The sequence below is a fragment of the Phocoena sinus genome, chromosome 20 (genome assembly GCF_008692025.1).
Source record: "Phocoena sinus isolate mPhoSin1 chromosome 20, mPhoSin1.pri, whole genome shotgun sequence".
Lineage (NCBI taxonomy): Eukaryota > Metazoa > Chordata > Mammalia > Artiodactyla > Phocoenidae > Phocoena > Phocoena sinus.
Window position 1 is genome coordinate 50,638,557 of NC_045782.1, and position 25,012 is coordinate 50,663,568.

Sequence of the window (25,012 nt, forward strand, 5' to 3'; positions counted from 1 at the left end):
CGCTGAGAGCCAGACACAGGGCCCCGGGGAGCCAGGGCAGCTGCCGTGGGGAGAAATCAGGGCCCCACCCCGGACGTCCCACCCTGTACTCTGGCCTCCTGGGAGTAGAGGGGTGCCCCCGGCCCCCACCCTTGCCGTGCAGGAGCAGGCTGTGGCGCAGGATCTGGTCCACCTTCACGGCGATGTCCGAGACGTTCTGGGCTATGGCCTGGATCCGCTCCATGAGGCCGGCCCCGGGGGGTAGCCTAAGTGGGAGAAGCCAGGGTGAGCCTGCCGTGGTCTCCTTCCCGGGCAGGGCAGGCCTCAGCCTGCCAGCAAAGGCAGCAGGACTGCAGGGCCCCCGGCACCCAGACACCGCCCTGCCCCAAACGGAAAGGTAGCGATGGGTAAAGTCAGGCCAGGAAATGGAGCCGCTGCTGCCCCAGCCCTGGCTGGAGGGGCTCGCTAACCATCAACGGACCCACGTGGCATGCATCTGGGAAAGCCCACATCTGTCGGTGCCAGGCGTGTCTGCACACATGTGAAGGGCAGTGCCTGAGGCTGACATGGGCAGAGGAATTCCATTCAAGAGCCTGGACGAGATCTGTCTAGGGATCTCCAGGCGATGGAGGCCCTTTTCCTGAGCACAGCCGGCTGTCCTGAGTCTGTTTTCTCTATTTTCTCCCAGAGGAATTGTATCTTGTCAAAGTAAATTCCACCCAGAGCAGCCTGGGGACTTGCCAACTATTAAACCTCTAGTAAATTATTGTTGGGTTCCCAAGAATGAATTCTTCCCAGGATCTTAAATGAGTTTAGTGCCATAAACATCACAGCCCTCTACCTCATCAATACTCGTGCTGCCTTTATTTTTGGAGAATTTATTTCCTGGTGTTGATTACTACTCCCCTCTCAGAGAAGTTTATTAGACATCAGATGCAGTATTTATCTCATTGCCAAAACTTCTATTGAGACAGATCCCACTTGGCTGGCACGTGGGTCTCGGAGCAAGGAAGGCTCTGGAGGCCCTTCTCCAAGAAGCTGCTTACTTTTTCTGAAGACGATAATTCCAATTCCTTTGATTTTCCCCACCTCCTCTGGCTCCGCAGGCCCCGTTTAAGCTCCATTTATCCCTTTACAAGGACTTTATTGTAAGGTCTTTATTGCCGCACATAATGAGAATTATACGAAGGAGGATTTTTCCAACCTGGGCTCCTCTGGGGTCTGTAAACCCCACCTCTCACCAGAGGAGGCAGAGTGGTGCCCCTCCTTGGCCACCTGGCCCCTCGGGCTGCCCCCCGTTCCCCCCACCTCTATCTTCTGTAAGGAGAGGAAGGGCGTGGCCCCATCCACAGAGAAAGGCAACTGGTATGGGAGACACGGAGGTGGGGGTGGGGACACAAGGCAGAGGTGACAGGAAGGGGGTGACAGACGAGCCCTCCACACACATATACACATGTACACACACACATACACACGTGCACACACAGTCCGGTCCACCCTCTCCAAACTCTAATGGAAAATGGCATTGCCTTTTACTCACTTCCTGCTGTAACAAATGACCACGTACTGGGGGGGCTTAAAGCAACACAAACGTCTTCTCTCACACTTCTGGAGGCCAGAAGTCTGAAATCAAGGTGTCGACAGGGTTGGTTCCTCCTGGAGGCTCTGAGGGAGCATCTGTCCCAGCTTCTGGCTGGGACCAGCGGTCCTCCGCGTTCCTGGGCTAGTAGACGCATTACTCCAGTCTCCTCCGCCTCTGTTTTCACTGTCTTCACTTGGCCTTCTTCTGTGTGTATCCGAATTTCCTCTTCTTATAGGGACACCAGTCATTGGATCAGGGCCTACCCTGATCCAATATGACCTCCTCTTAATTTGATTACATCTGCCAAGACCCCATTTCCAAATAAGATCATATTCATAGGTACCGGGGGTTAGAAGGTCAACATATCCCTTTGGAAGACACAATTCAACCTTCAACAACCTTCTATGAAATTACAAATAAGAATGAGCAAAGACATATAAGATGATGTTTCTTTTGCTCAAGAAAGTCCTCAGGCAGGAAGTAGCAATATTTCTCCTTGGTCTTCAGATTGTCAAGGAATGCTATAGGGAAGAGAACAGTCAGTTCATCTCCAATTTACAGCGACACACAAAGAGATGAGCTGAAGCTCTGCCTCTTATGAGCTGTGTGACCCTGGGCAAGTCACTTAGCCTCTCTGTGCCTCCGGCTCTCATCTTTTAAAATGGAGGAGAAAGGAACTTCCCTGGCGGTCCAGTGGTTAGGACTCTGCACTTTCACTGCAGGGGGCCCGGGTTCGATCTCTGGTCAGGGAACTAAGATCCTGCAAGCCGTGCACACGGCCAAAATTAAAGATAAATAAAAATTTTTAAATAAATAAAAAATCAAATAAAATGGAGGAGACAGTGGCACCTCCCTCATAGCACTGGGGGGACTCAGTGAGGAAAGGTGTAAGGCACACAGGACGGCAATGCCTGCGTGAAAGCAGCCCTGTCTGCGTTAGCGATCATCATTGTGCAGATGGGGTTGGAGCCGCAGCAGAAGGGATTTGGGCTGGACCATTGTTTCCCAACCTTTTCTCATTATCACCCCTTAAGGAGCCTTTTTAGACATTGTTTCCCCTTCTCACCCTCCCCCCTTGAAATGTCAACTCCACCGATATTCTGCAGATCTGTTTACACACACTATAGCCTGTGGAGGGCCACAAACCATTGTAATAGTGAAAATTGCAAGAGCCAATTTTCACCCTTTAGGGGGTGACACCCACCCATTGACAATGCCTGGGCTACAGCAGAGAAGGAACGTGATGACTGTGATGACCTTGGTGTCCATTGGGCTCTGAAATAAATTCTGAATAAGGGTCGTGGAATGCTTTCCCCACTGACCTCCAGGGACAGGATGGACAGTGCACTGCCTGGAAGGAGCATTTTGGTGATGGAGGGAGGTGGCCACAGGGTAGAAGGCCAGACCTGACAGCTGCTGGGTCAGGGCTGGCCCAGAGCACGGGCGGCTGAGGCCCAACAGGAGGGGCTCCCAGGTGGAGAAGGACTGGGTGCCCTCCAGCTTCTAACCAGAGACCTTAGGGCACAAGTTACCCCTGTGTGGGACCAGTGGGGGTCCTGCCAGGTCCCTGGAAACTTTGGAAGGGATCTCACCTCACTTCAAGCCTTCCTGAAGTCACCTCTCCGTCCAGGCTCTGCTCCATCCACCTCTCTGGTCACCACCATGCCTGGGGGTGGCTATGAGTGGCTGGTTTAAAACCCCCAAAGGAGTCCTGCGCCTTCAAGAACAGGGATTTGCTATCGTAAGTGGAGCCTGGTACCGCCCCACACGGGCCACATGCCCAGAGCTCCATCACTGTGCTGTGTTGAATAGTGTCCCCCCAAAATTCACATCTACCTGGAACCTCAGGATGTGACCTTATTTGGAAATAGGGTCACCGCAGAGGTAATTAGTTAAGATGAGGTCACACTGGAGGAGGGTGGCCCTAAGTTCAGTTACTGGTGCCCTTATAAGAAGGCCGTGTGGAGACACCCAGGGAGAAGGAAGCCATGTGACGATGGAAGCAGAGACTGGAGTGATGTGTCTACAAGCCAGGGACACGTGAAGCCACCAGAAGCTGGAAGAGGCAAGGAAGGATCCGCCCCCGGAGACTTCAGAAGGAGTGAGGCCCTACTGATACCTAGATTGTGGACTTCCAGCCTCCAGAATGGAGAGAAAATAAGTCTCTGTTGTTTTAAGACGCCTGGTTTGTGGTCAGTTTTTATGGCAGCCCTAGGAAACGAGGAAAACGGCTTTTAATCCACTACAGAAAAAGAGCCCAGGTTCTCCTGCCACCCTGCTGTCCGGAACGTCTTATCTCCCACCCACCCTCCTCTTGCAGAAGTCCAGCCTCCATCCTGCTGCTCCCTTCATGGGAGATGAAGAGCCACGGGGGGTAGGGGAGCCCTTGACTCCTCAAACTTCTAGGTCCATGACTCTCCACATTATTCCGAGACTTATTGGACCAAGAAAGGGCCCCAGAGTCTGAGGTCTTGGATTCAAGTCCTGGTTCCACTGGAGAGCTGTGTGACCTTGGGCGAGTTATCTAACCTCTCTGAACCCCTTTGATTTATAACCCTTTATATGAGGGTTAGCTCATATAAAATCTGAATAATCTCAACTACCTCAGAGTGATTAACTGCAAGGATTAAACATGAGGCTGACTGTCAGGTGCTCAGCATACAGTAAATGCTCAAAAAATGCTTGAGACGCTCTTACTCCCTACCTATAGTGGTCAGCCCATCCCTGAGAGGAAGTCTCATAAGTCTAACTCCCGAGCAAAGCAATTTACTGTTGGGGAGATTCAGCAATTTTCATCTGATAAGCATTTTTTGCATAAAACATATCACCAGCCCTGGCTTTAAAACCGTGCAGATGGTATCTGTCTGATTTAACAAGTTCAACTTGTTCAGAGCAGAATTACTTGGCGTCACTATTATTATACTGGACTTAGCATTCGCACAGCACTTTCTATTTTCAAATAATATAGGATTAGGCTTCTCTCCCTGGGAAGCTTTTTTTAAAATGACAATCAAAGAAGATGTCCCGCAGCACATCTATGACTTGGGAAAAGGAAAAAGGGGGGATGGATTGGGGAGACGGTGTGCAGCTGCCGGCAGCTAACAGTGCTGTCACCATGGGGTCAGGGTGGTGGCAGGGCTGGCTTCCCCATTAGGCCCAGGCAGTTCAGTACCAGGGCCCATAGTGCTTTTAGGGGTCCACGAAAGTGTTTCCATTTCTTTAAACATCGGGAGACAATTGCAGGTCAAAGAAAAGGTTTTAATATGTAATGTTACTATGTGCATCTTTCTGGCAATGCAGTCATAAAATATTATTTTGCTATTGGTTAAACTGTGTCCCCCCGCCCCGCTCCCACCCAAGTTTGCCCGGGGGATCAGCCTTGCGCTGTCCCCCTCCAGGCCCGGGACTCTGTAGGTGCCTGGGCTCCAGGCTGAGGCAGGTTTGGCCCAGGCCTTGCACTTCCTCCAGTAGCAAAAGGTTCTTCCTGAGCCAGTGTGGGAGGGGCCCCACAAGCACCCCAGCAAGAGGAGTGAGGTTCTCTGGCCCCAACCTATAATCTGTAGGTGCCAGGCCGGGGCAGAAAAGCTGGGGACATTCTGCATTATCACGCCAGCCCTAAGGGTCCAGCCATCCTCTCAGCCTGGCGAAGATGCCACCTCGCACCCCTCCCCCACCAACGTGACAGTCACGTGTTGCCCGGCTCTCAGCACCACAGGGCAGGCAGGCTCGGCCCCCTCCAGCCCTAAGACCTGGGCCAGTCCTTTTCCTGTCTGAGCCCAGTTCCCTCAGATCTGTCAAATGCAGACCTGAATAGGATCTTCCTCATTGGGCCGCTGGCCAAGGTCAAAGTTCATAATATGTACCCAGTAGGGGGTAGCCGCTTTTACTATTCTCATCATTAATCATTATTACTGCTACTTCAGTTAGCTCTGAAACTGGCCCAGAGAAGGTAAAATGATTTCCCAAGGTTGCACTGCAGGCTGGGGACGGGGCGGAGACTCAGACACTGGCGCTCTGGGCCAGCCCTGCTCCCTCCCACTGTATTTGCAAAATAACTCAACATGCTCAGACTGTGAGCCCTGGGCCTCTGTGCACACATACTGAGTACCAGGCATTCCACCAAAATGATCAATTCTTACTTGGAAAGTAAAAGAAGGCCAAGACAGGCCCCCGGTCACCCGCCCACTCCACTCCTCAGCCCCAGGGAGCCTCCCTGGGGTATTCGAAGCATTCATGGTTCTCTAAATCCTCAAACACCTATCTGAGCATACCTCACTCACAATGACAGATGGGCCACCAGCCCCTCCTGCTAGGGCGTAAGTGGCTTCCTGGAGCCAGCCGGCCTCCAAGGAGCAGCCAGCCTCTGAGCACTGGCCCAGGGTCCCCTGAAGAAGCAACCAACACCACAGGCCACCCACTGGCCTCAGGACACCCTGCTCCCTCCACCACCCAGGGCCAGGAGCCAGGGGTCAGAGCCAAGGCGGGAACTCTGGCTCCAGCTGGTAGCCAGTGGCCACCTCCCCCCAGGACACCAGCTCCAGGCATCACCTCCCAACAGGCCAGGCCCCTCAAAGGCCCCCTTGAGGCTCAGCCCCCTCCTCCCAGCCCCACGAGGCCATCGCTGATTCCAGCCCTCAGTCCCCTGGCCCTGAGCGCCAACTCTCCAGGAAGCCACTGGAAGGAGGTTTAATTTCGAGTTCCTCCCGTGATTTATGAGGGTTGCATTCAATTAATGAGACATTGATTTCTGCGCACCCAGCCAGCATGCTTGCTGTGAGTTATTTCACTACAAAACTGATCGCTTTCCTTTTAAAACACAGACTCGAGCTCACAGGGGCCCGCAGACACACGTACCAAGACGTGCTGTAGACAAACACTACAGCCAGAAACACAAGCACCACAGACAGGAGATGTGTACTTTCTGGGTTTGTCTGTCTGTCTGTCTATCTGTCTACCTCTCATGCACACCACACGGGACACAGGAAACCCCCAGCCCGGTGTCCAGCCTTCCCTGCATTTTTACTGCTCTCCTCCTCTGCTTCAGCCCCTGCCTCATTCCCATCAGAGGTCCTGATGCTGTGAGTGCCCCCAAGTGATGACTAAGGAGCTGCCTGCCCCTCCCCAAGTAAGACCCTCCTTCTCTCCTGCACCAAGAAATATATATACACGTACGTGTACACATATATATTTATATTAGATAGATAGATAGATGTCTTCCCACTATCGATAGGAAGAGAGCTGGAGCTGGACTGCGTGTGGTTTCATCACTTGGGGAAGGGAGTGGTACCCCATGGGCGGGGCAAAGCCGGACTACGGGGGATAGAGGCCCCACTCACAACCCAGGGCCCAGACTTCCCCTGGAGGATTTTCCTTTTTAACATCTCATATGTTTATTCTATTTAAGACACATTGAGATCCTGCTACATACGCCTTGTATCTTGCCTCTTTTACTTAGACTGTATGAATAAATACATTGCCAGTCAGTAAATCTCTTTTAAAACACATTTTTTAGTGGTTACATTTTATTCCATCACAGATATCCCTACTGTACTGGCCCTTTTCCTATTGTCTTCTTAATAGTAGTGCTTTTAAGTATCTTCAAAGTACATGTGTCTATTTGGCTGTACCCTCAAGGATAAAAGTCTTATAATTAAAACATACTTGTCACTTTGATAAGTTAAACCATTTCTTAAGGGTGGGATTTTTATTATTAGTGAGGCTGAAGTCTTTGTCCTGTTGAATGTTCTTTTGCCTCAAATTCTGCTTTGTTTGCTATAAACACTGCTATCTAAACTTTCTTTCCCTTTGTGTGTCCTGGATACGTTTCTTTTTATTCTTAATTTCTGAGTCATTTGTTTTTAGGCCTGTCTTACAAATGGCATGTAATTGGATGTTGAGAACCTCTGTCTTTATTAGGGATGTTTAACCCTTCACACTTCTGGCACATTTGATAGGTGTCTGCCCTGGAGTGACCTTCTCACCCACCCGCCAACTACCCCCGACACCCACCAGTCTGGCCTCTCCCCAGCCCAGGAGCCAGACACGCTCCCAGATCTGTCCTGTTAGGAAGGGGCAAATCCAGGGGCTGGGCCCAGCACAGGGCCTGAGAAAAGTGAGGCATATCTTTTAAAATTGAGCCTGAAGTCATCTTAACCGGTAGCATCTCCCCACCCTCACACATAGAACCCCAGGGAAGCTACGTTCCCCGGCACCTGGCCTTGCCAGTAAAGAGATGGCCAGGAATGTCTAGAAGCATTTTTGAGTTTTTAAATAAAGCTTTAAAAAAATTGGGAAAAAAACCTCAACTCCTTACCCACAGACAAGAATTTTGATGTATCTTCCTTCCTGCCATCTCCTCTGCACAGGGACAGGGTGCTGGCTCCCTCTCCCTAAGAGGCTCGGACACTCTTTGAGGACAGAGCTCTCTGACTTCTGTCTCCTGGGTCTTCTCCACTCATCCCTGACGCTCCAGCCCAGACCCCGCAAACAGTAGGCACTCAACAAATACGGACCGGCTTGAACGCAGACAGCCTCAAACCCCGGCCTCATTTGCCACTGCAGAGAAGCCTTATGGAAAATTCAGAGATCACTACTATTTGGTTTTAGGATACATAACATGATGCCATTTGCAACAAATCTGCAAATAATCCCAAATTTTGTTTTCCTAGGCTAAAAAAGGCAAATTTGTTTTCCCTGAGGATAAACCAGCCATAAGTGGGAGGCACAGCCCAGAAGCTTCCAAAGGGCAGAAGGAGGGCAGTGGAGGTTGTTCTTTTTTAAGCCACAGATAATTGTAACGTGAGAAATCCAAGTGCAGGTCACTGAAGAGTTTGCTAGAAACACAGCAGGGTTCGTGTCTGCAGGATTCTCACCCACCAGCTCCATGTTGACAGCCGGAGGGGGATAAGGTGGGGAGGGGGCTGCGGTATTTGTGCACATGGGGAGTGGGGGCAAGCAGCCCCAGCGTGCCCTGGACACACCCACTGCTTTCTTGCCCTGAGACCAGAAGCAACAGTGTCCCTGAAATTTATGGCTCTGCCCTTGGGGTTTGATGGGCTCTGCTGGTCATGGTAGATTGTTGCTATTTCCTGGGGATGGAGCTGGAGGGGGTGGAGATGAAGGGTAGAGCATGGGAGGGAGGCAAGGCCAGGACTGGAAGAAACCAGAGACACTGAATGTGCTGGCAGGAGCACATTCAGGAGTCAGGCCTGCCAAGGAGGAGACCCGGACCCTCTGCCCTTACCCTGATGAACAGACCTGTGGACAGAGGCTGGATCCACAGCCCAGACAGGTGGGAGCACAGCTGGGGGCAGCCGGGAAAGTGGAAAGGATGCGGGGGGGGGCGAGGGGCTGAATCAGAGGGGACACAGCAGCATGGGAGAGAATCGCTCTGTGCACGTGGAGAAGAAGCAGTCTCACGCCTCCAGAGGGGTCCAGGGGAGCCCAGCAGCTTTGCCTCTGTCTCCTGTCTCTGCCACTGGGCCCTCTGCTTCCCCTCTCCACCCCCCCCCCCGCCCGCCCCCGCTAACCCACAGCTCTAAGAATAGTGTCCCAATGCTACTTACCACAGCTGACCCCTCCCAGACCCCACCACGCTCCGCCAGGTTGGCCTTCACACTGGTTCCTTTCCTCCAACACACCAAGCTTGCTCCTACCCCAGGGCCTTTGTACTTGCTGCTCTCTCTACCTCAAATTCTCTGCCCCCCAGCTCCTCACATGGCTGGCTCCTTCCCATCATGCAGAATTGAGCTCAAATATCACCATTTCCCAAGGGCCTTGCCAGACCGCCCTGTTTGAATAGCCCCTTTCCCAGCCACCCACTGCCTCATCCTTAGAACACGGCTCAGTATCTGACTTTATCTCATTTCTTTCTTTTTCTCGGTTACTGTCTGTCTTCCCCGCAGGAATGAGCACAAGGCTCATCACTGTGTCCCCAGCACCGAGAGCAGTGCCTGGTGCTTAGTAAGTGCCAGGACGTATTTCACGAGCAGACAGATCCCTTTAGTTTCTTCTGTCAGATGCTCAGTCCCTGGAGGGTGAGAGCATTTAAACGGGGACCCAGCACACAGCCGCGCAGCCCACCCAGGGGCCCCGACTTCCCGCGGGTGGAGAGCTCCCACCCGGAGCCAGGCACTGAGGTGGGCTCCTCACACCCACAACTGCATTTCATCCCAGGCTCCAGGACTGTAATTTTAGTGCCTACATTTTCCAAAACAAAAAAATCAGAGCAAAGGTCTAACAAAGGATTTGTTTGCCCTGAGCTGTGAATTAATTGATATGAAAAGTCTTGCAAAGGGATAAAAACGAACCCCTACGTAGCCGCATATTTAACGAACGGCCACCAAGAGCACACTGGTTAGAAAGGTGGGGCTCTGGGGCCATCTGACCGGGGCCCCAGCTCCTCAGCAGCTGTGCAACTTTGAGCAGGTTCATGAACATCTCTGTGCCTCAGATTCCTCCTCTATGCAACGGGGATTAAAGCCCCCCATAAGGTGGCTGTGGGATTGGCAGGATCATGGAGGTAACTCAACAAAGTGAGCTTTCAGTAAATGGCGCCCATTATGAGGACGGGGATGCTGACATCGGCTGACCTGACTGGGCACCCAGAACATTCAATCAGCAAGGCCTGTTTGAGTTGGGACCCACGGCCAGTAATCCAGCCCAGGCAGCCTATGGGGCAAAGGATCCCCCCACTAGACCAAAGAGGTGGGCTGTGCTTCAGGCTCCACCCAGCCAGGGCCCCTCAATGACCAGGACTCACCACCATCACTTTCTTTGATTTTGCCCAACACCGAACTTCAGAAATGCCTGGAAATTTGGCTTTTACATCACACGCATTGGCTGAGGTATAGCTTTCCCACAAATTGTCTAAAAGTGTGGATTTCAAACATAATTTTCAGCAGTAGAACACTTTTACCAAATCACACTGGCCGAGGTATAGCTTTTCCCAAATTGTGTAAAAGTGTGGGTTTCAAGCGAATTTTTCAGCAGTTAGAACACACTGAGCAAATTCATCTCATCAAGAACCTCAACATCTAAAAGGTCAGGTGCAGAGTGCCTCCCTGGCATGGGTGGGGTCCAAGCCTCCTCCCTCCACATCCAAGTCTGGGGTCCAGGACTCCCAGCTGGGATGGCCCTGACCTCACGTCCCCTCATTCTCTGGGATTCAGGAGAACTCGACACTTAAGGTGCACCACCTGGGTTCCTGGGGCTACACAGAGGCACGTGGGGCTGCAGCACAAAACCCTGGGGAACTTTGCACATTCTGGCCTCAGTGGGGGTAATATTTAGAATGAATAAACCAGGAAATCCTGCTTGCAAAGATGGCCCGTGTCGGGGCTTCCCTGGTGGTGCAGTGGTTAAGAATCTGCCTGCCAACGCAGGGGACATGGGTTCAAGCCCTGGCCTGGGAAGATCTCACATGCTGCGGAGCAACTAAGCCCGTGTGCCACAACTACTGAACCCACGCGCCTAGAGCCCATGCTCCACGACAAGAAGCCACTGCAATGAGAAGCCCGTGCACCGCAACACAAAGAGTAGCCCCTGCTTGCTGCAACTAAAGAAAAAGCCTGCACGCAGCAACAAAGACCCAATGCAGCCAAAAATTAATAAATAAATAAATAAAAAGACGGCCCATGTCCACGGGAGGAGGACAGGTGATCACTATGGCCATCACAACCAAGTGCATACCCACACATGCCCATCGACATGGACAGAGCTCAAAATCACCACCATGAGTGAAAAAAGCAGGGGCAACATATGTACAATGGGAAGCCACTTAGGGAAGATTTATAAAAACCACACACTATGCATTGTGTGTGTGTGTGTGTGTGTGTGTGTGTGTGTGTGTATAAAATGCATTTTGAAGCCGAATCCCCAGCCCAGCACACAGTGGGGTGCCTCTCTCCCTCCCGGGGGCCCCCTCACCTGTCCACAGGGAAGTGCCTGTCGCTGGCAGCCCGGTGCAGCTCGCTGCTGTTCTCCAGTCTGGCCAGCGTGTCCATGCGCTTCACCATCAGCTCCAACAGGTCACTCATCTTGCGGAGGACACCGCGGGACTCCGGCCCACCCATCACTGCAGGAAGAGTGTGGGTGCAGTCAGGCACAGCCCAAGCAGCCCAGAGGCCACCTGAGACCACCTGGTGTCTGGCGGGGTGGCTCAGATCCCAGCCCCACCCGCATCTTCTCGGGAAGGGGAGGGGTCAGGAGAGTGAGCCTGCCCCACCCCCTACCCCTGCAGGACAGGAATCCAGAGAGGCCTGGGCCCACCCTGCTCCCTACCAGCTGTGTGACATTGGGATGACCTTTTAACCTCTCTGGGCCTCAGTTTTTGTCACCAGCAAAATCTGGCTTTAGACATAATCTCAAGTCTGTGAGAAGACAGGGAAGGCCCAGTAGTGGGACAGGAACCCCAAAACCCCCTAACAGCAAGTTCCAGACAGAACCTGTAAACCAGGGTTTCTAAAAGTGTGGTCAACCGTCCACCCGCACCTGAATCTCCTGGCCAGGCTGTTAAAGTCCAGATTCCTGGGCCCTTGCTGTCTAGATCTGCCAATTCAGATCTCTAGGGCATGGGGCCCAGGACCCTGCATTCTGCTTGCTCTTCACGTGGCTCGGATGCACAGGCTGGGAGCCCGTGTTCAAGGGGTTCGGGGCCCCAGCCACCTCCCATCCCCACCCACTCCCCCAGACACCACCCTAGAAAAACCACTGTGAATTTGTCCTGACTCTCAACCCGGTCTTTGGGTTCCCCAGATATCAACTCCAGGGTTGAGGGGCCGGGAGACCTTGTGAAGAATAAAATTAAATGAAAACGAGGTGCTTCAACCAAGATTCCATTAACCAGCCCGAGACTTTCCACAATTTCCTTACTAATCACTCCCGAGCATTAGCATCGCCCGTGCCAGTGTGGGAGAGCAGCCCTTGCCTTCCTTTTTAATTAAATTTTGTGAAGGTTTTAAGCAGCCCCTCCAAACCATCCGTAGGTGCTCGGTTCCAGACACTGCAAACCCCAACCGGGCTGCCTGCAAACCCCAGGGGCCAAGCTCTGAGTCACTCTTAATTAATGAGCTGAATCCATGGGGACGCAGATGCTCCCAGGGACTCCCCAGGCTGCTGGAGGGGCGGGGGTGTCAGGGGCTGCCTTGGGTGGGGCTCCCCAGAATCAGACCCTGAGACAAGGGTTTGAGGGCAAGTCGTTATTTGGGAGGTGAAGGGAAGTGGGGAGGTGACCCAGGGACAAGGAGGCAGCCCAGAGAGGGCATGTCATCAACCTGGGGAAACCAGCAGGTGTAGAACCAGCCTCAGAGTTCTCCCCCAGGGGGCGAGGGGGCCAGGCATGTGCACACCACCTCCCGCCAGTCACCGCTTAAGGGCTGCTCCCAAGGACGGCCATGTTCTGGTACTTTCCACCTGCCGTGGGGTGGCAGCGCCGTCTCCAGCATGTGACAGGAATCGTGAGGGCTGAGGACGTGGGCACCAACAGCATCTGCTTCTCAGGAAAGGAAAGGGTCAGGGCCCAGCGGACTCAGAGGGGCTACGGTGGACACCTGGCCTCTCACCTGCCTCTGCCAGCACCCCCTGCATGGCCATATGACCAAGGGAGTCGTCATACTGCTCTCAGCCTCAGTGTCCCAAACCCAAGGCAGTAACACCAGGCCCTGTCTGCAACCCAATGTCAAGGTGCCAGGAGCGGGGCAGGAGAGACCACGGCTGGCCACTGAGGACCAGAGGCAGAGACGGGGAGAGAAGTGGGGAGGGGGGGCAGGAGGGGGCCGGTCTCCTCTGCTCCATGCCTGGGACTGAGCCAAGGACGGGGGCCTAGAGAGGCTGCACGTCACCAGGGCTGCTTGTGACATTTCTGCTTTGCTTGTTCCCATGTCCCCTGGCACCAGGCCCGTTCCAGTGACTGCCACCGCTTTCTCACACCAAGTCGCCTCCTGGCTGGGCTCCCCTGCCAGCTGAGCCCACCTGAGGTCAGATGGGAAGCCATGGGGAGCTCGGCGGGGGGAACCCAGCCAAGCATCCAATCCAGAGCAGGGAGGAGTTGCAGGTTCCTCAGAGAGCCTGGATCTCTGGCTCCAAAGAAATGGATGGGCATGAATGGGGGGCTGGGGGCCAAGGGTGGGGAGAGCAGAGGAAGCGGAGGACAGACACAGGGTGGGGTTGGGAACTGGAGAAACTGGGCTTCAGAAGGAAGGAAGGAAAGAAACTGTCTCCAACCCCTCCCACCCGAGTAGCTGAAAGAGCTAATGGTCTTCCCACTTTCCCCTCAGAAAACTGGATGGATTTTTCCGTTGGGATCAGGAAATTTCACCATAGTGTTAAATGAAGCAAAACTGAGGTCTCTCCCACCACTTGGCCTCTCCCGACTCACTTGGCCTCAATCGGTTAGTCAATCAAAAAGCAAGATACAAATAGCTCCTTCTCTCTTTCAACTCCACAGAGCTGGGGACAACAGATGACTCTTTTAAATCACTCTCACCTTGAGGACGACCCCCAAAGCCCATCATTCAAACGCAATACCTTGCTTTCAACCAGTGCTTGGAGCACAGAGTAAAACAAGAAGGGAGTTCCCTGCATTTCAGCTAGAGAAATACGAGCCCATCAGATGATTTGTCCTGACAGCCCTTTGCACAGCCCCAGGGGAGCCGCTCATGTTGTGGGCCACCTGAGGGATGTCCTGGAATTGTGCAGTGCACAGCCTGGCCGGCCTCACTGGGCTGCCCTGATCGCTCATAGCTCAGGCTGGGGTGGCCCCTTCCCCAAAGGAGTGGGATGAAGAACGGAGAGTGAGGCCATGGCTGGGAACATTCTCAGGCCAGAGCCTGAGAGGCCCCCCAGCCACGCACTCAGGCCCAACTGGACCACGGAGCCTGGGCGGCAGCTGGAACCTGAGACGTAGCACTCTAGCAGTGCTGAGGCACATCACTGCTCCTGGGGTGGCGCTGCGTTCCCACAATGCCTCAGGCCTGGCACCTGCCCTGTCACACGGCTGTCCTCTCTCTGGGCTCATCCCAAGCTTCCTTTTCCCCTCCGAGCTCACTGTCCGTGCCCCTCCCAAGATCTCACTGACAACCATACCCCACCCCCACTCCCAACCCCATCTCATTTCAAAAACTTCAAAATAGCTGATGGAGCCGATAACTGCAAGATCTGGCCTAGAGCTACAGCGGCCCCAAGAGCCAGACAGAGCCTGGGGGCAGCACTGTGGCCCAGGAAGCCTTGACTCCAGACCTGCTCTGCCCCAACTAGATGGGGGAAGGGGCATGCCACTGTCCTTCTCTGGGCCTCAGCGTCCGTCTCCCCCCGCCCCCACCGTGGTCTACAGCCTGGGACCCTTGTTTCTGCTCTTCCCCTAATTGCTCCCAGAGATCAGGGTAATAGAAAAGGAAAGAAGTGTTCCTATAAAAGCCGTCAGAATCTCCTTAGCGAGAGAGCTCTGTTTTGTTTTGCTAAAGCCCTGGGTGGGCCAGAGCTTCATCTAGATGCCGGGAGCAATGAGACAGAGAGAAACCTAAATGACGCTGCGTATTCAGCCAGGAAGACTGGAGTTTCCCAGCCCAGCCTAGGGGACCAGGAGAGAGGACAAGGCCTGAGGACATGGGCAGGGGGCAGGACAACGACCCAGAGGGGCTAAGCAGGATGGGGGAAGCTCCGCTGCCACAGAGATGACCCGTGGGGAAGCGTTGCGGGGGGGGGGGGGGGGGGGGTGCTGCGAAAGGCAGGGATAAAAGAGAATTGTCATCTGTTTGCTGTGCTGAGCAGTGGTCCAAACCCCACCCCAAATCCCCCCACCCCTGTGGAGGGTTTAGGGAGGAAGGTGTGTCCTTCCCACTAGGTCAGTGTAGGAGACACAGAGGAGGCAGGAGGGGAGACATCCAGTAGGATAATTCAGTAGAAGCAGGGGATCAGAGCAAGAGGTGACCAGGGAAACATAAGCCCCCTAGAGTATTTGGAGATATCTGGGGGTTCTGGAGTGCCCTTCATACAAGGGACGAAGCCAATTCTTTAAGAATGTCAACAGAGGGAATTCCCTGGCGGTCCAGTGGTTAGGACTGAGCTTCCACTGCAGGGGGCATGGGTTTGATCTCTGGTCGTGGAATTAAGATCCCGCATGCCACATGGTGTGGCCAAAAAGGAAAAAAAAAAAAAAAAAAGTCAACAGAAAGAGGGACCCCAGAAGACCAGAGGGCTTATAGGCTGGGGCTAAGGAGACAGATCTCAGATGGGTCTGTAAGGCCACCTCCATCAGACTGGACGAAGATACCCTCCCAGCACCTGGGGTTCGGGGGCCACTCCCATTGTCTGCAGATGGTACAGGACTCCAGGAGCTCCTGAGACCTCAAGAGACAGCCCCCCACCAACCCCCCCACCCCCGTCACTTCCTGAGGAGACCCAGGACACTAGGCACATTTTCTGCCCTGGACGAGGCAGGGGGTGGCTCCCGGGAGGGAAGCAGGCTACACACAGCCACTCCAGCCGCTCGGCCACGTGGTGTGCCCCCTGGATGCCACCGCCGGCCAGGGCTATCGGCAGAGCGGGTTCCTGACGTACCTGCCCTGAGTCACCTCACCGCTCTCAGCGGCGGCTAAACTGAAACATATTTAATGTGAGGCCCCAGTGACACATCTCAGAAGTCACACAGGTTCCCTCCATATTTCCATATAAATAAGGAAAGCTGGGATGCTGAGAGATACAAATGGTCCTCACATATATCGACAGGGGTGCTTTATCACCCACCGAGGCCCCGTCCCCTCCTCAGACATGCTCTCTGTTTCTCTCTCCTCTCTGCCCTTGTCCCCTTTCTTGTCCCCACCCGCCACCCGTTCCCACTGGTTCCTGGAAACTGAAGGAGCCCCCACCGTGCCAGACAGAAGAGACCTCCCAGGCACTTGAGAGGGGGCTGTGAGCTGCTGTTTGCACAGCTGAAGGAGTGTGCACACTTGTCTCTGCACACGGCCAACGCGGAAACCAGCTGAGGCCACGGGAGCTCTGGGCAGCGTGGGAGACAAGGGCAGGCCCTGGCTCACCCATCCACTGCCAGCCTCTGAGAAGAAAAGCCCCATTAGCACCGAGACCCAGGGCCAGAGCCAGAGCAAGGAACTACGTCTCTGATATTCCCCAGGTTCCAAGGCTGGCCAGGGTCCAGGACGCCTGGCAGGGCCAGTCCACGGGGGAACCTCAGGGTGGACACAAGCAGCTGAAGCAAGGACCTGTGGCCTGCAGCCCTCTCCCCGGAGACGGCCTCTGACCTCTACTTCAAGACAGGACAGAGAGCCAGGAACCGCCACACAGGCTCTGCGGGATCTGCGGCGACCCCAGGAGGGAGGCGTCAGACATAAGTTCGAGTCCCCTCTAGTTAGGAGCGAAGCAAGTTCCTCTTAGGACAAGAGCAGGAAAGCAGAGGCAGGAGACAAGGAGGAGGGACTGGGGTGGGGAGGGAGGACTGCAGAGGGAGCATATAAAAAAAAAAATCCTCCCCCAAGGCCCAAGCGGGGCCCAACTGCGGCACGAGGGAATTAGGCTTAGCCCTCCATCCAGTTATGATTCTCTGCTTGGGCTACTGCTCCCCTAAATCTTAAGATGACTGTGCAGAATATAGAATGAGATGTCTGTCACATTTTTATCCCCAAACTAGAGAACTTTAACACAAAATAGGAACTGGCCCACAGGGGAAACCAGAGCCTCCCCAGGGAGACCACAGTCCGTAAGAGGCTGTGGCAGGCGCTCCGCTTTTCAGAGAAAACCCTTCACCCGGCCCCTCCCGCCCCAGCCACGTCCACGTCTTCACAGGCTGGACAGGCAAGGAGAGGAGAGGTTATCTCCCTATTTGTGCTCAGACAGTTTTATTGACCAATGGAGGATTTTTCTTTCTAAATCGTTTTTCTAACCCTTAGTGGGTTTTCTTCTCCTGCTTCTGCCTTGGGGTTTCACAGACCCCCAGAACAAACATTATCCAACATCCAACCCCCCACTGTGACCTCCAGTATCGCTCCCCAGACCCCTTCCCAACCGCCCCCCACTTCCAACCCCATCCTTCCCTGGGCGGCTCCTGGGTAGAAGTGCTGGCACCTCCTAGGTTGTCCGCAGGGCCACCCCAGGTCCAGGGTGGGGTTCTCATTTGGGGGGTCATCTCTTACAGGACCAGGATTCTAAGCCCACAAAGTCAACTTAGGGCTTTTCCAAGTCTCTGCCTTGGGTCTGTCCAAGCAAATCCACTTAATCCACGGGCATGAAAAAAAATTGAGGGGACAATGGGACCTGGGATGTGAACCGAATTGGGGTCAGTTCCCAGGGGTTCTCAGAGGGCTCCCTCCCTGTCTAGTTCCTCCTCATGGCCTTTACTTCCATATTCCAGGCACGAAGCTTCCAGCACAGGGGCCTGGGAGGTGTGAAAAGACTTGAAAACACTTGGTCTGAGAACTAATGTCACAACACACAGGAGACCCGGCAACTCCACCCCCAGGTGCACCCAACAGAAATGCCCATATGTGTCCACCACAGACGTGTGCTGGAATGTTCACAGCAGCACAATTCACAAGTGCCCCAAATTGGAAATAGCCCAATGTCCGCCCCGGGGTAGAGTGGATAAATATATCGTGATGTATCTACACAATGGATGCTGTGGAGCAGTGAAAACAAACGTCTGCAAACGCACAGCACGAGACGGATGAATCTCACAAATGTACTCTCGAGAGAAAGGGGGGCACACAATGGAACACCTGCCGTATGATTCCATTCTCATAAAGTCAGAGAACCAGGCAACAGTCCTCTGTGCTATTAGAAGTCAGGGTCCTGGAGTCCTTGGGAAAGTAGTGAGTGGAAGGAGGCCGGGGGCACTTCTGGGGATGGATCACACTGTTTCTTGATCCAGGTTGCTGGTGCATGGATGGGTTCCGTTTCTGGATACTATACTCCGATAGGAAGCTTAACCACGTGTACGTGTGCGCATGTACGCACACACGCGCGCACACACACACACACACACACACGCCTCTAGTCTAACTGCATGACCCTGGACAAGTCCTCTGCCCTCTATGGCTCTGCCCACCCCTTAGACACAACATCTAGATTGGAGTTGGACCCTTTCTCCCTCTGCCAGGCAAACTGCACAGTGCAGGGCACGGCAGGACGCCCACAAGCCCCCAGTCCTCTGGGCACTGGGCCCACCCCCTGCCAGGATGGGACCCCCATCCCCCACCCCAGGCAGATGAACGGAAGAACCAGAGCCCAGCCATACACCCCTCCTCCCCCAGTCCCTGACTCCCACCTGCTGGGGCCCTGACCTTGCTGAAGGTCAGCTTGCCCAAGCCCCCTGCAGCAGCCCACCCAGACAGACACGCCCCCTTGCTAGGGACGGCACCCAGGTAGCCTGAGCATCGCTCCCTATACCCCTTCCCCTACTCTCCACCTCCCCAAGCTACCCCTCAAGTGCACCTTCACAGCCCGCCCCCCACATCCTCAGGAGTCTCCCACGTAGAGACCTCAGTATCTCCTTGGTCCTCTTTTCCCTAAACATTCTTTCCGGCAATGCCCCCGTCTCAGACTCACCACATCCAGTAAATGTTTACAGAGCTCACAGTATTTGCCAGAAGCTGCTCCAGACCCTTCATATATGTTATCTTCACACCCCCTCATGACAATCCCGGGGAAGAGGGTATTGTTAGCCCCGTTTACCAGAGGAGAAAACGGAGGCTCCGAGAGACCGAGGGATCTCTGTGGGTCAGAGAGGGGATAGATTCATTTACATTCAGGCTAGAATGTCTAATAAATGTGAAATTCCTGCTGGGAGCTGTTGCAAATTTAAAGAAGTGCATGTTAAACCAAAGGCATGAATCTAAGGAGACACCAGATGGCAGAGTAAGTGCCCCTCGGAGCACCGACCCTAGATCACAACGCATCCTACGGGAGGGTTTATCCGTTGCTGGGAAGAGGGGAGCCGGATGAGGCCTGGGGGTTTGAGAAGGTGGACTTCAAACGGAGACTTTCCCAGAGGGGCAGGGGAGAGCCCACAAAGCAGCCCCCTGAACAGTTCCAGAAACCCCCTTTGCCCCAGTTTCCCCACTATGTGTCTCCTTCCCACGGTTACTGGGAGAGCCCCCATGACACACTGAGCAGTTCTGAACTGTTCTCCATTCTTCCTTGAGTAGGATGAGGGGGGAGCGGGACCCACCTTCAGGAGGAGGTCTCCCAGGCCACCACCCTATCACACCCCCACGCCACGTGAGCCCATTTAATCCAACCCCTGAAAACGGTCACTGCTTTCCTTCTCTGAAGGTGAGTTAAGTGATGTGGCCAATGGCACACAGCTAGTAAATGATGAACCAGGGTACAAACCAGGTCCATCTGGTCCCCACAGCCCATGCTCTGAACCTCCATTCCACTGCCTTGTAAGCATCACGTGGGCAAGAATGAAGGACCAGAGAGCCTGGAGATAAGACCCGTGAGCCCACGGCAGTCCTGCCCTCTCTCCTGTGCCTGGGCCGAAGGTACAGAATATGTGTATCTCAGAGAGACAGGTGTCATATCCAGAAACCTCAAACCACCCCACTAGAGAAGCAACACAGGCAGCCTCTTCTGATGCCTGGGAGACCCCGGCTCAAAGGCCCCTCCTGGCCTGAGAGGTTAGACCAGCGGAAGCCTGATTACCACAGCCAGGACAAGAGCCAAAGCAGGGTGCAAGGCCCCCACCATTCACACAGCCACCAACGAGGTGGCCAGATGCCCAAGACAGAGCCCCAGAAAGCCTCTTGCAGCGTTAGGCTCAAAGGCTTCCCTGTCCTCTGACCCCCCAACCCCTGCAACCCTTTCGGACTCCCCTTTCCCCACCAACATACCTTCTGTGCGGACAGTGAAGGGGGAGTCCCCCGGGCGCCGGGCTGAGAACTGGCCTCCCAGAGACGTCATCAGGAAGCAGAGTGAGAAGAAGCCAATGCCCAGGACAAAAAGCCTGCGGAGACAATAGGGCAGGTCAGGGTTAGGTCAGCACACGCACCCCTATCCTGTAAGGGCTCCCTACGAATGAATGAGTGAGGAAGGGATGGATGGATGGAGGGATAAAAGACCAGGGGGTTGAGCTCCCAGACCAGTAGGTCTCCCATCACACAGGATAAAGAGAGCTGGACTACAAGGAAGTGGCCACATGCAAAACCATGCAGGACAGTGAGGCATCCTTAAGGTATAAGGTTGGGCAGGTTCTAGTCTCCAGACGGAAGCTGGCTCATTGACAGCAGAGGTCCTCAACGTGTGGTCCCCAGATCAGCTGCATCAGCATCACCTTGGACATGTCAGAAATGCTCATTCTTGGGCCCTAGTCCCAGGCTTACGGAATCACACACTCTGGGGGTGGGATAAGCAATGCATTCTAATAAGCTCTCCAGGTAACCCTGATACACGCTCAAGTTCATGAGCAACTGGTTTAGATGGAAACGGCAGGACCTGATGCCAGCCAGAGGGCAAGTAATTGGTCCAGACAAAACCCACCTGGAGCCCATCAATCACCTGGGCCCTGATCAGCACTTGTGTACACACAGGCCTTGCTGCAGCAACCAGCTTGAATACATCCTTGTCATGTTCAGGGCAGGGGGTGGGGAAGGGCTCCCATCACTACCAGATGGTAAGATCTAGAAGGGCAGGGTCCTGTGGCTGCCTTCTGTGTGCAGACTCCCCCTATCCACATCTTCACCAGGCAGGCACACGGTAGATTACACCACGGCTCAGAGTAAGCCAACACCTGTGCACGGGGTGTCATACAAGTGTGTGCCGTCACAGTGGTCAGGGGAGTTGGCCAAAACACGACTGTCTATACTTCAACACATAGTTTTTGATTACATCCCAAGTGCCAAGAACTAAGGTATCCCCAGGGGGACAGCAGGGAACCCGCCCTCAAGTCTGGCCCCAGGCTCCTGCTGCTTCCATACTAGATTCTGGGCCAGCACAGCCTTAGGGAAGCAGAGGTAGAGGCTGTTCTGGGATTTTGAATCTACCCGAGGCAGAGCTGAAAGGGGAGCCCCCCCAGGTCAGGGTGAGGAGCCCCATCTCTGGTGGAGCCAGGCTCACCATGGGAGGCCCCCCAAATCATGCCGGAGACCTCCAGCCTTCCCACCTCCACCTCCATCCTCAAACCCCACATTTGTTTGTATCTCTATGCAAGACTTGTTTACGCATTTTAATCTTCATTATTTGAAACTGGCAGTGCAGTATTTAATTAAAATTTGATTCATTAAAGAAAACACATAATTGTAGCAGAAAATAAAAGCACAACAAAATTCCCAACCCATACTTAAAGGAAGCTGTTAGAGATTAAGTCAGAGCGGGGGGGGGGGGGTGGGGGGGGTGGGGGGGGCAGAACCCAAAAGCAGATATGGCACTGGGAGCTTCCCCCAGCAGATGGCACAAGGAACACTGCTCCCTCACCTCCCAGGGACCCCTCACTGAATTCTATCAAGCCTGGGGGTGGAACTCTAGCCCTGGGATCCCCAAGATGAAGTCAGGCTGGTCTCAGGCTACAACAGCCAGAAGGACCATGTAGGGGGAGGGTGGTCACACATCCAGGAAGATCCTGGGGGAAATCAGCGGTTTGTCCCCCCAGCCTGAGGACTAGGATGGGTTTCTCCAAGTTTCTCGCCCCCCACTCCCTCTCCCCTTCCCCAGCTATGGGGTACTTGTATTTAGAGCTGGGGACCTGAGCTGCCAGCGTCCAAAAACCTGCTGTGAGAAAGGTATCTAGGCCTTTAGCCCAGAACCTGAAGCCCCAAAACACCTCATCTGCATCTCTCTCTGCCAGACCCAATCCTGGGGCTATTTACAGTAGATTCAAGTTAAAACGGTTTTGTCCACCCATGTATCCATTCAAGCAACATTCCAGAAGCAATTATAGAATAAGGACCCTGCCGGAGGCTCTGTGAAAACCACTGGGAATAGGGCTCCCAGCTGCCCTTGAGGATTAACAAGTAGGGCTGATACGGTTGGAGGTAGTAAACCCCCCACACACACACCCCGCATCTGAAGGGGACTTGAAGACTTCACTGGTGGCTGTGGGTCTCTGGGAAGCCTAGGGATACCCTGAGAGGAAGTTACATAACCTGGGGGTGGGGAGGGAACCTATGCAACCCCACCTCTGCATCCTGCTTTCAGAAAAGAGCCTGAAAGAGCCGCAGGGGCAGGACCCAAAGGGAAGGAGCGCTAGGGAGCTGGCGCTGTCCGTGGTGCTGGCGCCAGCCGCTGCCTCCAATTGTGCCGGGAAATGTCCAGCCAAGCTGGGGTCAGAGGCTGGGCTTCCCACGGCCTGGAGGGAGGGGCCAACACTGGGTGGGACAGACAGGGCTGAGGACGGTCTGGGTTGGGCTAGGGATTTGAGGATTCCCCCGGAGGAACAAGGCCCTTTCCAGAGATGCTAGCTTCCCACCTGCTTCCCATGGGAACTTTAGGGCGTGGGGGCTCCTGACACCCCCAATCACCTGCCCAAGGCTCTATTCTGGGGACCCCCAGCTCTGCGGTCGTCCCGAATCCTCTGGACATTGGTGGTCCAGCTTGACCCCTGCCGTCCTAAAGGTTGTCTCCTCAACTCTGCACCCTACGCCGGAGGATCCAATAGCTGGAGGCAATGGCGGGGCGGGAGCCACGTGAGCCACGGTCTTTCCATTAGAAGGAAAACCAGCGGGGGGCATGGGAGGGGCCGGGTCTCCGCCTCAAGTCTGGAGGGAAGGGCCTCAGATCTGGCCCCTCCCGACCCCCAAACTTCGGGCATCTCTGCCCGTACAGCTCCTGCCTTCGCGGGCTCCCTCCCGCGCCCGGACCCCACCTGTGGCCGCATCCCGAGTGCGGCCCACCCCCGCCCCGGGCCCCGCCGCCCCCTCGGCGCCCTCCGCCGCTCAGCCCCTGGGCGAGGTGGCATCCTGACTCCGCTGGGCACCCATCGCTTAGCGCCCCTCCCCAGCCCCGGCTGCAGGCCCGGCTCCGATGGCGCTTGGGAGGAGCGGGAGCTGCCCCGGAACCGCCGGGCTCTGGGGGCCCCTGGGGTGGGACTAGCAGAACCCAGGCAGACCCCGACGGCCGTAGCCCTACCTGGCCTTGACCGCCGAGGTTGGGGTGGGGGGTCGGTCTCCGCTTCCATCCCGCCTCCACGCTCTCGTCGCCCTTCCGCCCCACAGCGCCGCCCCTGCCCCAGCCTCTCCAAGGCCCGCGATCGGGGATCGAATTCCCATCACAGGGGGTCCTTGCCGCAATCTCGGGGACCCTCCCGTTGGACAGAGGCCCGCAACCCGCGGAGAGGAGTGCGCGCAGAAGGCGGCGTCAGAGGGGGTGGGACAGGCAGAGGGGGTGAGCAGCGGGCCGACTCAGGGCTCCACTGGCCCGCCAGGTGGGGGTACCGCCCCGCCCAGAGCGCTAACTTTGCCGCGGGGGTTGGGCCGTCCGCGACGTGGGGAAGGACCGGAGGGGCAGGGAAGGGGCACCCTGGCTGGGGCGACTTCCAGGGTCCAGGACCACAACATCGGTGACTTCTGCCCCCATTCCCACCTTCACACCCTGAGTCCTCTCCAACCTAGACCAAACTCGGCACCCGTCCCAGAGTTACACACCCTCCCCACCCGAACCGGAACCCCAGCTCCATCCCTTTCCCAGCCCCACTAGCCACCACCGAGGGCCGAAGCACAAACCGCCCCCTCTGCTAACGGGACAGGCAGCCTTGGGACAGACACTCTCGCAGGGGCTGACCTCGCCCACCCCAACCCACGCCCCCTTGGAGAAAAAGACCTCCCCACGCCAACCGGGAAACAACTTTACCGAAAGGGTCTCAGGGTGACCAGGCATCTTCTGACCATTATCTTCCCATCAGGGTTGACTGTGATCATTGTTCAAACTTGTCTGGGCGAGGAGCCGCGGGCGAGGCCGGACGCACCGTCCCGGGCCCTGCTCCTACCACGTCCGAGCCACGAACCCGCTGCGGGCCGAAGCCGGGTCCGAGCGACGCGGGGGCTCAGCGGCTTCGCTGCCCGGGCCGTGGCCCGCGGGGTCGGCGCGGCCTCGGCGGGCAGGGGAAGGGGAGCGCGGCGCGGCTGCCGGAGGGCGGCGAGAGCGCCCGGCCGGGCCGTCTCTGCGTCTCTGCCCTCCCCGCTTCACATTCTGGGGGCCGGGAGGCGGCGCGCCCCCAGACCGCCGGCCACGCGTCTGCCTGCTCGGGCTCGCTCTCTGGGCGGGACGGCGCCGCGGCGCGCAGACGGGCTCCCCGCCGCGGTCGCCCTCATCCCCGGGCCCGCGCCCTCGGTGCCAGCTAGAGGCGGCCCCGGGCCCGCGCCCCGGCCCCTCGCGCCTCCGGGCCGCGCCGCTCCCGGGCCCCGCGCCGCGCTGCGCCCATGGCTCCGGGCAAGGGCGCCCCGCGCCCGCCCTGCCTCCCGCTGGCTAGTCTGCCCGCGCTCGGGTGTCCGGCGTCCGGCCCAGCGCTGCGTT

The 25,012-nt window shown here is 55.6% G+C and overlaps 1 protein-coding gene across 2 annotated transcripts in view; it reads right to left on the bottom strand.

Moving 5' to 3' along the window:
- The window catches only part of MGAT5B (alpha-1,6-mannosylglycoprotein 6-beta-N-acetylglucosaminyltransferase B), a 68,239-nt gene extending 43,822 nt beyond the window's left edge, over positions 1-24,417 (bottom strand). For both annotated transcript variants that reach the window (XM_032616825.1, XM_032616826.1), the window contains exons 1-4: positions 24,350-24,417; positions 20,401-20,513; positions 11,489-11,636; positions 130-245 (exon numbers count right to left, since the gene is read on the bottom strand). In XM_032616825.1, the coding sequence (XP_032472716.1) occupies positions 130-245; positions 11,489-11,636; positions 20,401-20,513; positions 24,350-24,417 (445 nt within the window). The remainder of the gene's footprint in view (positions 1-129; positions 246-11,488; positions 11,637-20,400; positions 20,514-24,349) is intronic.
- Between the last annotated feature and the right edge of the window lie 595 nt (positions 24,418-25,012).